Raw genomic sequence first — 15,984 nt, forward strand, 5'->3', positions numbered from 1 at the left:
GCCACGTCCCTTTGTTGGATGCTAGTTTTTCTAGCACTGTGTTGCTCTTCTTCACTGTAATTGGCTCTGCTTTTGAGAGGGCACATCTGCCTGTGATTATTTAATTAATGTGTTTCCCTTGCAAGATCATCAGCTTCATGAGAGCAACGACTTGTCTGTTGACACTCTCCATGCCATTCCCATGCTGGAACGTGGGCTCTGGGTGGAATTTTCTGGATGAATAATTGTAAAGTAATTAATGCCTGTTATTGGAGTCATCACATCTCCTGATGGCCACCTCCCACTTCCCAGGCAGAGGGTCACCAAGAGCCTTGCTATGGCTCCAGCCCCATGAGGTCTGGTCCCAGAGCTTAGAGTGAGCTGTCTTCCGGGGCCATTTCAGCCCATCTGGGAGGCCTATCCCCTCCTCTGGGGAGGATCTCTGGGCCTAGAGTTCTATTCCAGGATGGTCGTTTCCTCTCTTCTTCCTCCCTGGCATCACAGATGTGCTGATCAGTCTTTCACCCCCACCTCCCTATTCATTTCCCTTTGGTATAATTTCTTCCAGTCTCTGTAGAACCTCGCCATTTGGGCTGGTAAAACAGTAATGGAAGGAAGGATAAACTTCCTTGGGAGCAGCTGTACTTGGGACGTGCGTAGCTAAGGTTTACGTCTGGCCGAAGGATAAATCAATTGCTCCATTTATGGAGCTACCCTTTTGCTTTCGTACCCCTCAGGTAGAGTAGGGAGCTGTGTGAATGCCAGTCCTCTGGATCAGCCCTCAGCAGCTGCCTTACTTAACCTTCTGGGTTGTTTCTAAGCTATTGAGCCCACTCTCTTGAATGGCTTCACTTCTACCATCTATACTCAGTCACTTGACCATGGACAGACCTCACTTCAACTTATCAACACATAGGGCCAGCTCATGAGCTCTGCTGTGACCACTCCCACCAACTTGCAGAAAAGCCTCCCAAGACTTGAGAATCACTTGACCCCTGGCTCCTTCAGTTTGCCTTGCATTGCACTACCAGATGGCTTTCTGCAGCAGGAGGCTAACTCTGGCGCCCCTAACAATGCCACCCCTCCCCTTGAGGATATCGTTGGTGCCACTTCAGATCCACTGAACTTCTTAGGGCCATGGATACACACCCTGCCCCCTCACTCACCCTGCCTGCAGAGGCACTGGCCAGGCATCCTGAGTGAGGTGCAAGCTGTGGCTGAGGAAATTCTGGAGGACCTGGGACTGCAGGTCAGCTCCCCCTGGGTAGGTGGGGTCAGAGCTGTGGTACCCACCAAGTAAGGGCTGGCCCGTGGGTGTGGCCTGGGTCGTGGTTCTGGCGCCCTCACTTACTGACTATGGATTGTAAACAACTTATCCAAGCTCTTGGGCCCTCAGGTTCCTCATTTGCGAGGATTTCATGAGGTACTTGGTGTTGGTGCTTGGTTGTAAGGATTTGGCTGGTCCTAGGCTCTGGAGCAGGCTGAGGGAAGACACTCACCTCTGTAGGATCTGCGGAAGCAGAGGGTGGAGGAAGGATAAAGCAGAGAGGAGCTCCCAGGAGCTGCTCCAGGGCTAGGGCTGTCCCGCAAGGCCCAAGGGATTGCGCTCAGTTGGCCTCCCACACCTGGGTGTTTGTGTCTCTTCTTTTTCCTTTCTATTTTTTTTCCTCGCTAGCTCTCTCTCTCGCTCGCTCGCGCTCTCTCTCTCTTCCCCTTCTCTCCCTCCTTCCCTCCCTCCCTTCCTTCTTTCTTTCTTTCTTTCTTTCTTTCTTTCTTTCTTTCTTTCTTTCTTTCTTTCTTTCTTTCTTTCCTTTCTCTTGCTTTACCTCTCTCTCTCTCTCTCCCTCCCTCCCTTCCTTTCTTTCTTTCTTCCTTCCCTCCTTTCTTCCTCTCTCTCTCTCTCTTTCTTTCTTTCTTAGGTTAAAATTACGTCTTCTGCCTGAAATTTCCAGAAAAGTTTGCAGCTTGTCCATTTCAGTGATGTCATTTTCTGTCTCATACAAGATATGCTGCTGCTAGTTGCTCATGCTTGTGACTCTAAATCCAGTCCGAGTCACTAGAGGTGACTGACTGAGGTGTAAACCAAGGCCGGGCTGGCCCCATATGGTAACAGGAATGTGTTCCAGCCAGAACAGGTCTGTGCTGACACCGGTGATTCACTCCAGGTTTGCTGGGCCCAGCAGAGGGCTCTCTGTACCATCAAGATGCTAAATAGTCTGTGAGCCCTTTGCCCCTCCCCAGACCGTACAGGAAAGCCTAAGTGGCTCTGAGTTGGTGCCCACTGAGTATGCCAACTGGTATCCACATGGCAGAGCCCAGGACAGGAAGCAGTGTCCCTGCTTCACAGGACAGACATGCTGTGTGGCCTGCCTCCCATCTGGCACACCATCTCCCACTCTTGTTTAAGAGGCTTGGGGGTCTGACCTGGCCCCTCTGCTCTCTCAGCCCACTCCTAGCAAGGGCAATCTGAAACAATTTTCCCTAGGGACAGTCTGAAACAATTTGAACAATCCTGACCTTAATCTGGACTGCTTACAGAAGACTGGCACCAAGTTGGCCTACCTATGGGTTCTCTTCCCACCTGGAACCCCCATTCTTGTTACTGGGTTTCTGGCTTTTGCTGAGGCCCCTCATACACCTGCACCTGTGATCCCTACTCCAGAACTGGTCTTCACACAACGCTGCTTTGGATTGTATTATTTCTCCTTAGCTTCCCAAACTGGAATCTATCCCTTGAATCTTCTTTTCCCATCTCTCCGTGGAATTATTTATCTATCTGTTTATTTTTGTCACAGCTTTGTTGAGGTCTTCACATACCATTATGATTCACTCATTTAAAGTGTACAACTCTGGAGCACCTGGGTGGCTCAGTCAATTAAGCATCTGGCTCTTGATTTCAACTCAGGGCATAATCTCATGGTTCATGAGATTGAGCCTCACATTGGGCTCTGAGCTGACAGCATGCAACCTGCTTGGAATTCTCTCTCTCCCTCTCTCTCTGCCCCGTCTCTGCTCGTGCTGTCTCTCACTCTTTCAAAATAAATTTTAAAAACATGAAGAATTTTTTTTAAATTAAGTGTACATCTCAATGGTTTTTAGTATATTCAAGGAGTTGTTTAGTGATCACCTCAATTGATATTAGAACATTTTTATCACCCTAAAAGGAAACCCCATACCCGCTCTGCTTTCTTCCAATTCCACCCCTAGCCCAAGGCAACTATTAATTTTCTTTCTGTCTGTATGGATTTTCTTATACTGGACATTTCATATAAATGCAATCATATAATACCCTGTCCTTTATAACTGGCCTCTTTCCCTTAGCATAATGTTTTCAAGGTTCATCCATAGTGTAGCACATATCAGTGTTTTGCTAAATAGTATTCCATATAATGGTAAATAATATTCCATATATTTTGTTAATCCTTTCATCAGTTGGTGAACATTTGCCTAATTGTAGGTCATGAAAATTTGCCCTTACGTTTACTTTTAAGAGTTCTACAGTTTTAGCTCTTACGTTTATGTCTTTGATCCATTTCAAGATACTTTTTGTGTATGTTGTGAGGGGTGGTCCAAATTCATTCTTTGGCATGTTGTCCTAGCACAAGTTGTTGAGAAGACAATTTCCCCGCATGTCTTGGTTGAAAGTCTGTCAGTTGTAAATGTGAGGCTTTATTTCTAGACTCTCTGTTCTATCCTGTTGTCTATCCTTATTCCTGCACCACACTGTCTTGATCATAGTAGCTTTGTGGTAAGTTGAAATCAGAAGTGGAAGTCCTCCAGCTTTGTTCTTTTCAAGGTTTTTTGGAGTCTGTTGTATTTCTACATGAATTTTAAGATTAGTTTGTTAATTTCTGCAAAGAAGCCATCTAGGGTATTGACGGGGATTGTGTTGAGTCTTTCAATCAATTTGGGAATTATTGACACCTTAACAACACTAAGTCTTCCAATCCATGAACATGGGATGTCTTTCCATTCATTCCCTGAATCTCAAAACTGCCCAGTGCTTCATACCTGTGCAACTCTGTATCTTTGCATATTGCCCACCCCAGAAATCCAGCTCCCTTGTTTTATCTGGTAAGGTCTCTTGCCCCTGTTCCCCACAGGCACTGGCCATATTTGCCTCCCTGACTTGGCTTCCTTCCACTGTCAGCAACTGCCATGACAACCCAGGGAGGAACCCAATTGTCAGGTCCCCCAAATCAAACTACTCTGGACCACAGACTGTCTACCAAACTCTTAGCTTACATCTCCTCCTTGAAGGTGAGGATTCATGGTTATGAGAAGAATTTTCCATCTGTATCATTTCCCTATGGTGCAGCCAGAGTTGGGAAATAGAAACAGAAGATCACACACATGGATTTTGCCACCAGTTTCGATCAGTAAAGAGCCAGGGATGGTGTGCAAACTTGCAAGAGGGTCCCAGTATCCTCGAGAAGGGGGTCCGGGAGACTAGAGGTAGAGTGGCTTGAAGTATCCCAGGTTGGGGCGAGCGTATGTTGTGCTGACTGCGTCAGCTCACCAGCATGCTCTCATTTATGGAGAGTGTACAGGATTCTCATGGCAGGACAATAGTACCTGAAGCCTCTCTGTGTCTTCTCTCCCCACCAGTAGCAGGAAGTTTATTTCCACAAATTAGTCCTCGACAATCAGGAATGCTTTGTTTTGCCTGCCTGGGACTGAAAGAAGCTGGATAGTTCAGCTTTTCCATACAATCAGGGCCTTTCGAGCCTGGATGGCTGCCATGCCCATGCAGAGAATGGCAAGTGTCACTTCCTTGGGCTGTTGCATCCGTCAAAGGCAACTACCAGATCAGCCTTCCACCTGCACATTCCAATTCCAGCAATGACAAGTGATGCCTGCACAGGATAATATTGGGGAAAATGCTTCCAGAAGGCTGGGCATCTGTGCTCTTAGGACTCCCACATAGAGCATATTAACAATGCATAAGTGGCCTGTTTACACTTGGTGCTGCTATGAATAAAGATGGTTTGTTTTTCAGTCTGAATTTTCTGTTCTGGGTCTGCAGGGCCCAGCTTCAGCCACGTGAGAGAGAAAACCTCCACGGGTGCCAACTGTGTGCTCCTGAGAACTTAAGAAAACCCATGTGCCACCAGGAGCCACCTTGGGTTTATGGGCCTCAGTTACCCAGAGCTCTACTTTAATATCCTAAACTATTTTATCTGTAAAATTCTCCCAAACCTTCTTTTCCACCTGTTTTAGCTAGGTTAGGTTAGTCTAGCCCGCAGTAACAGCCCAACCCTAAAATACATTAAAAGGTATTTCTCACCCAGGCTGGGTCCCCTGACCATTCATTGCCTTTGGGCCTTGGGGAGGGGCAGTGGCCTCTAGGGATTTCTCTGTCAGGCTGATAAAGTCGTCCCTCCTCCAGGTGTGGCTCTGCGGGGGCAGCATGGAGGTCCTGCCTTGCTCACGGGTGGCACACATTGAGCGGAAGAAGAAGCCCTACAACAGCAACATCGGTTTCTACACCAAGAGGAATGCTCTCCGGGTTGCTGAGGTCTGGATGGATGATTACAAGTCTCACGTGTACATAGCCTGGAACCTGCCACTGGAGGTAGGGTCCCAGCAGCCCTTCCGCATCACCCTGGACCAGGGCTCCCGTTAGATGAGTCGCTGGTGGTGTCTCCTCAGAAAGACGCTTACGCTTGCAAAATTATAAGAGCATTCTGAAGGGGTGCACAGATCTCCAGGTGTCAGAAACCCTGCCTTTACATGGGGCCTGGCCCGAGGGAAATCTCGAAATCCAATTACAAAGAGTAGAAGGGTCTTCTGGAATTAATCCCAGCCATACTACGACCATCCGGATGCCCTGCTTCTGGATACACATCATGTTCTGGAAGCTTCTTCACCAAAGCTTCTGGTACCAGACTCCATCATTTGCCCTTACTTTGTGCCCTCCCATGGAGCTGCAGCTGGCCCATGCCATACACCCCCTGCTAGTTTACATGGCTCTTCAAGTCTCTGTATTCTTCCCAGAATGCAACCTAAGAAAACTCCCATGTTCCTGAAGCATCCCAGGAGTATTGCACGGTGGTTGTGCCCTGGTTTGGTTGTGCCCTTACCAGTTATACAGTCTTGAACAAATCCATTTATTGCCTCTGTGCCTGCATCTCTTTGCCTAGAAAATCCTTCCTGGGGTGACAGGGAGAACTAAATCTAAAGTACTCACTTTAAGTAACAATACTGAAGTACCTCCATTTAAGTGCTAGAGTACTCAGTTTAAGTACTGAGTACCAAAATAATCAATCTAGGTACATGTAATGTACTTAGATCCACAGCACAGCAGGGTGACCCACCATAGTTGCTTTTGTCTTCAGTCAGGGTACCTGTAGGGGCCTCAGCCAAGCACTGAGAGAGCCACCTGGAATTGTTTCCACTGAGGACTGGCAGCCCCTAGGTGTTAGGAGGCTGGAGCCCAGAGCAGCAGAAATGCAGTTGAATATGTGCAAGAATCCTAGATAAAGGGTAAAAATGAAGGGTTTTTATCATGTTGTTACAGTTGTTGAAATAATGATCTAAAGCACTGAAGCCCTTTTGGGCATACTAGCACTTTCTATTAAGGGCTATTAAGCCAGAAGTGATTTCACACGTGATTATATAAAGATAGGTACCGCTTGCTGAGCCCTGGCTATGTCCCTGGCACTCAGGAAGTTCCTTATTTGCAATATCTCATTTAGCCCCCCATAATAACCTCACGACATAAGAACTTTCTGCCTCAGTTTCCTTGTCTATGAAACAGGGATTGTTGACATTCATCTCCCAGGGCTCTTGTAAAGATCAAAACTAGGCTTAGAGTGTAGCAAATATTAAGGGCTCGATACATGCTAGCTTAATATGGACCAGTTATGATGTCCATTTTACAGGTGAGTAAACTGAAGCTCTGGGAGCTGAAATGTGACTTGTGTACGCTCCTACATGTGGCGCATGGCAGGGCTGGGCTGTGAACCCGCATCCTTATTCGACTGTCCCCACAGCCCTGTGAGATCAGTGCAGTCAGTATCATTATTCCTGTTTGTGAATTACAAAAGCAGTGTTACTTAGTCAGAGTCATAAGTGCTCAAGGCTGCTGGCTGTCTTCTGGTGCTTTCTCCAGACAATCTCGGATCCCTAATGCCAGCAGTACTCTCCACACTTTTCAAAAATGACCATCTCGTTAATTATGCCAAGGAAATTAAAACCACGTGTTAAAGTATCACTGTCCGGGTTTGCCTTTGAATTTTAAAAGTTTTGCATTTAGGAGGATTTTCCTTTAAAATTGCCATTTGGCTCTTGAAAGAAGAAATCTTAATGGAATAATATAAACCCTCCCCGGCCCCCAAGTTGCCGCCTGTCTGCCCGCCATTGTGAGACAGCATCCTGTCCCTCCTGGTCCGCAGCCATCTTGTGGCTGAGTCTGTGGAGTCCTATTTCAGCTACTTTATTTTCCCTTGTCAGCACACGGCAGCCCATTACAGGTTCATTTCTGTAAAAGCAGAGTGAATTATTCATTAGAACATCATTACAAGCTTTGCAATGGAAAATTATTTTCACTTCTGTGGATAATGAACTTCACAAAGAGCTGGCAAAGGGGGAAATCACACGTGTAGAGAGAAGAAAGACAGGAGGTGGTTATAGGCATTTATTTTCCTGTCTTAATCAAATAATTCCTCTAATAATTGGCTCTGAGAGTCACTGAGGAAATGAGGAAGAGACGGAGCTGGGAACATAGGCTGTCAACATCAATGTGTCCCTGGATCCCTTTTGTGTGGTGATGATAAGGACGGCCGACTTTGGGGGCTGTGTGCTGCACTCAGGGGACCATAGTCTAGCTTGGGGCTCTGTGATCAAGGGAGTCCCATTAAACCTACTTCCTAAGCAGGCATGCAGAACATCTAGGTTTCTCTCTGATGACTCTTCTCGAAGGCCACCCGCCTCCTTCTCTGGCCAGAGCTCGCCAGTCACTAATGCCCCTTGCTTCTCTCTACTTTCAGAATCCAGGAATTGACATAGGTGATGTCTCCGAAAGAAGAGCCTTGAGGAAAAGTTTAAAGTGTAAGAATTTCCAGTGGTACCTGGACCACGTTTACCCAGAAATGAGAAGATACAATAACACCATTGCATACGGGGAGGTAATTAAGACCACACGTGCCCTCAGCTTGGATGGCTGTGCAGTAGGGATGGGGATTGATTTGATGGAAAAATAGAGGACAGATTCATTCATTTATTCATCCATCTATCCATTCATTCATTCAGTGAGTAGTTTTGGAGGTATAGGACCTGGCAGTAAGGCTCTCACCAGCTGGTAGGCGGACACATGTAATAAAGGTTATAATGGGGAATGGACCAAAGGCCCTGGTAACCCGTTCTGCCAGGGGTGTAGACTGCATGATCAGTTCTGTTTGGGACATTTTGATTTTGAGGTCTCCTAGGACCCGGAAGAGGGACATTGAGCAGGAAGTTGGAGATAAAGACAGGCAGTGATAGGAGCTGTCCACTGCTCAGTGTTGGAGGCCAGAACCGCTTCCCACCAACAAAAGGGCAGATGCTCATAGATTCTCTATGATGAGATAACATCACCTCTCTAAACATTAAAATAGATTGACTTTTCTCTGATTACAAATGCCATAAATATGCATTTTAGAAAACTTTTTTAAATTTTTTAAATGTTTTATTTATTTCTGAGAGAGAGAGAGAGAGGGAGACAGCGTGAGCAGGGGAGGGTCAGGGAGAGAGGGAGACACAGAATCTGAAACAGGCTCCAGGCTCTGAGCTAGCTGTCAGCACAGAGCCCGAGGCGGGGCTCAAACCCACGAACCGTGAGATCATGACCTGAGCCGAAGTCCGACGCTTAACCAACTGAGCCACGCGGGCACCCCTAGAAAAATATTAAAATAATAATAAAGAGCAGCGAACACTTACAAGTGCTTTAGATGCACCCGGCACTATCCTAAGTGCTTTTCACCTATGAATTTATTTTAGCCTCATTTTATAAGGTAGAAGTATTATGTCCATTTTGTTGATGAGGGAGCTGAGACTTGGATGAATTAAATATTTACCTAAGGTCTCAGCCTGTAAGTCATGAAGCCGGCCTTGGACATAGTCATTCTGACTTCATAGATAATGTATACACTTTTGTGTATATGTGTGTCTGTGTGTCCATGCTTTAACTAAAAAAATATATTTTTTATACACACACATGTATGTTTTTATAAACACATCTGTATCTATGTATTGCTGAAGCCACCATGTCCACATGTATAATAATTTGAAATAATAATATACCATATTATATTATGCAGTAATATATGTGTGTCATTTCTGCAACATTAGTAATGACTGCGCATGATACTACCTTTATATATGTGGTGTTTTGCTAAAAAATATAGACATTTCTGTTGTTTCTTTTTTTTTTTTACAAATAGTTTATTGTCAAATTAGTTTCCACATAACACCCAGTGCTCATCCCCACAAGTGCCCTCCTCCCTGCCCATGCCCCCCCGCCCCCCCACATCCATCAGTCCTCAGTTTTTGTCAGCATTCAAGAGTCTCTCATGGTTTGCCTCTCTCCCTTTCCCCCACCATTTCCGCCCTTCTTCTCCCCCTTGTTCCTCCGTCAAGTTCCTCCTAATCCTCCTATACGTGCAAACATATGATATTTGTCCTTCTCTGCCTGACTTATTTCGCTCAGCATAACACCCTCAAGGTCCATCCATGTTGCTACACATGGCCAGATTTCATTGTTTCTCATTGCCATGTAGTATTCCATGGTATAGATAAACCACATCTTCTTGATCCATTCATCCGTTGATGGACACTTAGGCTCTTTCCATGTTTTAGCTATTGTGAAGAGTGCTGCTATGAACATTGGGGTGCATGTGCTCCTATGCCTCAGCATTTCTGTATCCCTTGGGTAAATTCCTAGCAGTGCTATTGCTGGGTCATAGGGGAGTTCTATTTTTAGTTTCCTGAGGAACCTCCACACTGTTTTCCAGAGGGGCTGTACCAGTTTACATTCCCACCATGTTGTTTCTATTTTTTAAATATCATAAGCACCACTGCCGAGAATATGCTTGTGTATAAGCCTTGTTGCTTCCTTCCGTCGTGTGTTTGGACAAGGAATCGGTGGCCCAGAGTCAGGTGAGGTCACAGGGAGCCAGACACACTAGACATAGTGGAGACACCCCCCGCCAGCTCCAGTATTTGGGCTTCTTCCCAGGGCTGCTTGCGCCTGCAGCTAAGGCTCTCTTTGACTTAGAGCATTTCCTTTTTTTATAACTGTGTATTTTCCCACTTCATGCCTGATGCCTTTTATAGGAAGTAAATAAGGGCCAGATTAACCCATCAGGGTGTGGGCAAGGGGTCCCTCCGGAGCTGGACTCTGGAATGGGAAACATGTATAGCACGTGTCTTGCAGGCAAATAGTGATTAGGGGCGTGTGAAGACTGACTCCACCGCACAGGGCTATTGGGAAGATGAAATGAGCTGGGGTAGGCTGAGTGTTTCGAACAGTAGCTGGTACTTGGCACTAACTATATTAACAGGTCCAAATTGCCTTATTTTTTTCTTCTTCAAAATAAAGCCGTACTTTGGGGGCTTTGGAGTTATCAAAGTAAGATCCAATAAAAGGAGGCATTGAAAAACAACAGGCAGTGAATGGATTATTCGTAAGACAATTGGGTGAATTGCCTAGTTCTTTGGAGAAGAAAACAATTGAGATTCTTGCAGCTCACCACATCCTGAAGTGTATTGCAGATGAACTATAGCGTTAAATGAAAGCAAAGAAATGATAATACGGCCTTACGGAAATGCATGTGCATCTGATCTCTGAAGGGGCCAGGGCTTTCTAAGCATGAAAGCCTCAGAAGAAAATGCAAAGAAAAAGGATAATGGATCTGAGCTTATAAATATTAAAATAATCTATACATCAGCTGAATAGAAAAACAATTATGTATGCCTTAAATAGTATAGATGAATGGATAATACAAATAATATATAACGAGCTCCACAAACTGACTTAAATTTTAATAATTAATTTAAATAAAATAAAGCATCCCCCAAGAAAAATAAAGTACAAGAGAAAACACAAATGGTTGAAAAACATGAAAATTTTCATTGATTTCATCATCAAAGAAATTAAAAGGCATTTTAAAATACAGTGAGGTAGCTTTTTTCTTCTACCAAATAAACAAAGGTTCATATTTGGAGAATATGAGGGCATTCTGCCAGCAAGATATTGGTTATGTGAAAAACCACAACTCCTCTGGTGAGGGTGTAAATTGAAACAAGCCTTTTAAAAAGCAGTTTAAACCACACATATTAAAAGGCTTAATGATAGTCACACTTTCATTTCTACCCTTATCCTAAGCAAATAATTTGAAATGAGCACAAAGATTTGAAAGTAATTGTTCATCTCAGTGACTTTTTTTTTTTTTTTTGGATCAAAAAATTTGAATCTAACTTGAAGGTTAGTTAAATATACCATATTAATAGTTTGAAATATTTGCAGCCATTTCAAGAGGTATAGACGAAAGTTTAATGACTTGAGAGAAACGTTGATGGTATAATTCTTAAGAGGAAAAGGTCAAGATTATAAAATTGGATTAGCTACTATTTTAGATTGAAAAGCAAGTGTGAAAATGGCATGGGGAAATGGAGACCGTGGTTCTAGTTAACTCTGTGTGGAGAGATTGGTGGTTTATGTGAAGGTACTTTGTCATGTTTGCCCAATTATTGCTAATATTCATATGATAACAGGACGAGGAGAAAAGGAATAAAAATGGGAAAATGCAAGAAGATAGCCAGCGCACAGTTCCACAGGCTGTGCACCGAACAGCTCCAGAGCCTGTCATTCACATGAAGCATGATGTAAATGATGTCGCTGGAGCTGAACAGTGGGGGTCCATGGAGTCAACGTAGAGATCATAGTCTGAGTTTTGGAAAAGGGAAGGCTTTTGTTTTTGCAAGTCTATCTCTTTTAAGTAAGAAATTCAGTGCATACACTCTATAGAAAATAGAAAGATGAAACGAAACTTATCCCAAATCCCAATTCCCAGATATGATCAGTGTTAACATTTTAGGGCATTTGCTTTTATTACTCCTTCTCTGCTTGCTAAGCCCAACATATGCTAAAATATACTTCATATGGACTATAACATTTAATGAAAGAAGTCAAACTAATCAAATTCAGTTTGGTACAAAATCTACCATTATTTAGACAACTCTATTTCTAACACTCACTCCTACTGGTTCTTTTCACCACACCAGGCCCCCGAGCAACAGGAAAAAGAAGAAGGCAGGGTGAATATCGTACTATATTTGCAATTTATGTCCTTCGTTTTTCATGTACAATTCTGTTTGAGAGTCTTTCCCCAGGCCCATGAATATTTCTGGGTTTAATGCTCCTTGCTCTTTCCCAGTTTTTTAGCTAGCTTGCGTGTCGGCTTTAAAAGATCTTTCTAGTCATGTGAATTGTCTATGTCTTGTTGTTAATTGCATCATGGTAACCTCTAATGTTCTGTTGTTGTTTTAAGTTTTTATTTAAATTCCAGGTAGTTAACATGTGGTGCAATATTAGTTTCAGGTGTACAGTATAGTGACTCAACACTTCTGTACAGCACCCAGTTGTATATTACATTCCACTTGACCCTTCATTTTGGAGACTCAGAGATGAGTTTTTCCCCCAAATTTCTTATTTTTTTTTTTTTAATTTCCATCCAAGTTAGTCAGCATATAGTGCAACAATGATTTCAGGAGTAGATTCGTTAATGCCCCCTTACCCATGTAGCCCATCACCCCCTTCCCACAACCCCTCCAGTAACCCTCTGTGTGTTCTCTGTCTTTAAGAGTCTCTTATGCTTTGTCTCCCTCCCTGTTTTTATATTATTTTTGCTTCCCTTCCCTTATGTTCATCTTTTTTGTATTTTAAAGTCCTCATATGAATGAAGCCATATGATATTTGTCTTTCTCTGACTGACTGATTTCACTTAGCATGATACCCTCTAGTTGCATCTACATAGTTACAAATGGCAAGATTTCATTCTTTTTGATCGCTGAGCAATAATCCATTGTATATACACACCACGTCTTCTTTATCCGTTCATCCATCGATGGACGTTTGGGCTCCTTCCATACTTTGGCTATTGTCAATAGCGCTGCTATAAACATTGGGATACATGTGCCCCTTCGAAACACCACACCTGTATCCCTTGGATAAATATCTAATAGTGCGATTTCTGGGTTGTAGAGTAGTTCTATTTTTAATTTTTTGAGGAATCTGCATACTGTTTTCTAGAGTGGCTGCACCAGTTTGCATTCCCACCGGCAGTGCAAAAGGGTTCCTCTTTCTCTGCATAGTCGCCAACATCTGTTGTTGCCTTAGTTGTTAATGTTAGCCATTCTGACGGGTGTGAGGTGGTATCTCATTGTGGTTTTGATTTGTATTTCCCTGATGATGAGTGATGTTGAGCATTTTTTCATGTGTCAGTTGGCCATCTGCATGTCTTCTTTGGAGACGTGTCTGCTCATGTCATTAGCCCATTTCTTCACTGGATTATTTGATTTTGGGTGCTGAGTTTGATAAGTTCTTTATAGATTTTGGATACTAACCCTTTTCTGATATTTCGTCTGCAAATATCTGCTCCCATTCCATCGGTTGCCTTTTAGTTTTGCTGATTGTTTCCTTCACTGTGCAGGAACTTTTTATTTTGATGAGGTCCCAATAGTTCAGTTTTGCTTTTGTTTCCCTTGCCTCTGAAAACATATTGAGTAAGAAGTTGCTGTGGCCAAGGTCAAAGAGGTTTTTGCCGGATTTCTCCTCGAGGATTTTGATGGCTTCCTGTCTTACAGTTAGGTCTTTTAAGGGATGAATTCAAAGAAAAAAAAAAAAAAACAGTAGAAGCAGTGTGATTGCTGGGTCGTAGGGTAGTTCTAGTTTTTGAACTTGTTGCACATCACAAGAGCCCTTCTTAATCCCCATCACTTATTTCTCCCTTCTGGTAAGCATTAGTGCTCTATAGTGAAGAGTCTGTTTCTTGGTTTGCCTCTCTCTCTTTTTCCCTATGTTGTTTTATTTATTAGACTCCACGTATGAGTGAAATCATATGGTATTTGTCTTTCTCTGACTTATTTCACTTAGCATAATACTCTCTAGCTTGGTCCACGTTGTTCTTTATCCATCCATCAGTTGATGGACATTTGGGCTCTTTCCATAATTTGGCTATTGTAGATAGTGCTGCTGTAAACATCAGAGTGCATGTACCCCTTATAAGCAGTATTTTTGCATTCTTTGCATCTGGTAGTGCAAAGATGCTCGGCACCACTCATCATCAGGGAAATACAATGAGATATCAACTCACACCTTTCAGAATGGCTAAAATCAACAACACAAGAAACAGCAGATGTTTGAAGATGCGGAGAAAGAGGAGCCCTCTTGCACTGTTGGTGGGGAATGCAAACTGGTGCAGCCGCTTCAGAAAACAGTATGAAGGTTTCTTAAAACTTAAAAAGAGAACAACCCTATGATCCAGCAAGTGCACTGCCTCTAATGTTTTGTTTTGTTTTGTTTCTAATTCATCTCCGAGTCCCCAAAGTGGAGGGTCAGGTGGTATGTAATACAAGAATGTTAACACACTTTCTCCTGACTGAGAAAGTTCATCACCTTCTCAGCCTTTGCTAATATTATCTAGGATTTTGGACACAAGCATTCTTTTCCTGTATTTATAGTTTTTACCTTTCAGAATAACTTTTCGGTTAAATTCATTTCGGTAGCAAGATGTACGATTATTCGGGCAACTGTATTTTAACACTTTCTGCTAGCAGTCCTGTTTGCTACACACAGAGACCCCAGCATAGTGGCAGAGGGGGCAGACACCTCTGACCAGATGTCAGCCCCAGTGTCTTTCATCCTGACAACAGTGATGGCCCCCAGGCCCCCTTACAGAGTAAGCCAACTTCCTTTGATTGTTAAGCGTCTATTCACCTCCATTAGCTGGAATGCTTTAACATAAATTTTTAGTTTATTTTGAGAGGTTGAGAGTGCAAGGAGGAGAGGGGGAGAGAGAGAGAGAGCGAGAGAGAGAGAGCGAGAGAGAATCCCAAGCAGGTTCTGCACCATCAGTGGGGAGCCCGATGCAGGGCTCGAACTCACGAACTGAATCATGACATCATGACCTGAGCCGAAATCAAGAGTCAGACGCTCAACCGACTGAGCCACCCAGGCACCCCTGCCTTAACCTAATCTTTAAAGAAATACATGTGGCTGCTTTATTTCGTGACTCCTCCACATATGAGATATTGCTTTTCCACACATAAAAGCAACTCAGTGCACACAAAAACATTCACCACCAGGTCTTTTGTTCAAAATTCTGTGGTTGGCTCATACTCTCCTGGTGCCTCTGTCCCTTGTTTGGTTTTATGCATCTTTTTTTCCCTCTTACCATTATTTATATGAAAGGCAATGCACATACGATATGCATAAAGCATACATGTATAGCATAATAATATACAGCAAAACTCCAGGAGCTCCTGCCTGCGGAAAAATTAGACCGTTGCCAGCAATTCTTCCACTTACATTTTTTAACACTCGGCTCCCAAGCACCATACCTCTTCTTAGCATCCGACCCCTCCGATGGAATGAGGGCATGTTTCCATCGCTGACCTGGCAAAATTCAGTCTCATACTAGGCCTTCATGTGTCTGTCTCTTCAGACCATGGACTGTTCCAGGGCAGGGACTAGTTTGTTTATTTTTGCATTTGTTAAACTTAGCACAGTCCCAGGCACGTCTGAAGCCCTGCATAATATTTATTAAGTTACTGAATAATAGATTTCTTTGCATTAACATTAGAAACAAAATGTAAAAGCCCAGCATTCCGAAGTCATTATATGGGACAGATATGCCATGAAAACAATATCCTTAATATATAAAGAGCTCTTCTAAATTTACAATAAAACCCCTGGAGATCCCAGTGGGGAAATGAGCAGATAATTCTTAAAAAGGGAAATAATCG

General features: G+C 43.5%; 1 protein-coding gene across 2 annotated transcripts in view; it reads left to right on the forward strand.

Moving 5' to 3' along the window:
• GALNT17 (polypeptide N-acetylgalactosaminyltransferase 17) overlaps positions 1 to 15,984 on the forward strand; it is a 440,178-nt gene that overhangs the window by 394,092 nt on the left and 30,102 nt on the right. The window contains exons 7-8 of one of the 2 annotated variants that reach the window (XM_077777924.1): positions 5,369 to 5,554; positions 7,971 to 8,108. The exons of the other annotated variant lie outside the window; for it this stretch is intronic. Coding sequence (XP_077634050.1) covers positions 5,369 to 5,554; positions 7,971 to 8,108 — 324 coding nt within the window. The remainder of the gene's footprint in view (positions 1 to 5,368; positions 5,555 to 7,970; positions 8,109 to 15,984) is intronic. 2 annotated transcript variants of the gene reach the window in all.

The sequence above is a fragment of the Crocuta crocuta genome, unplaced genomic scaffold (assembly GCF_008692635.1).
Source record: "Crocuta crocuta isolate KB4526 unplaced genomic scaffold, BGI_CrCroc_1.0 scaffold217, whole genome shotgun sequence".
Classification (NCBI taxonomy): domain Eukaryota; kingdom Metazoa; phylum Chordata; class Mammalia; order Carnivora; family Hyaenidae; genus Crocuta; species Crocuta crocuta.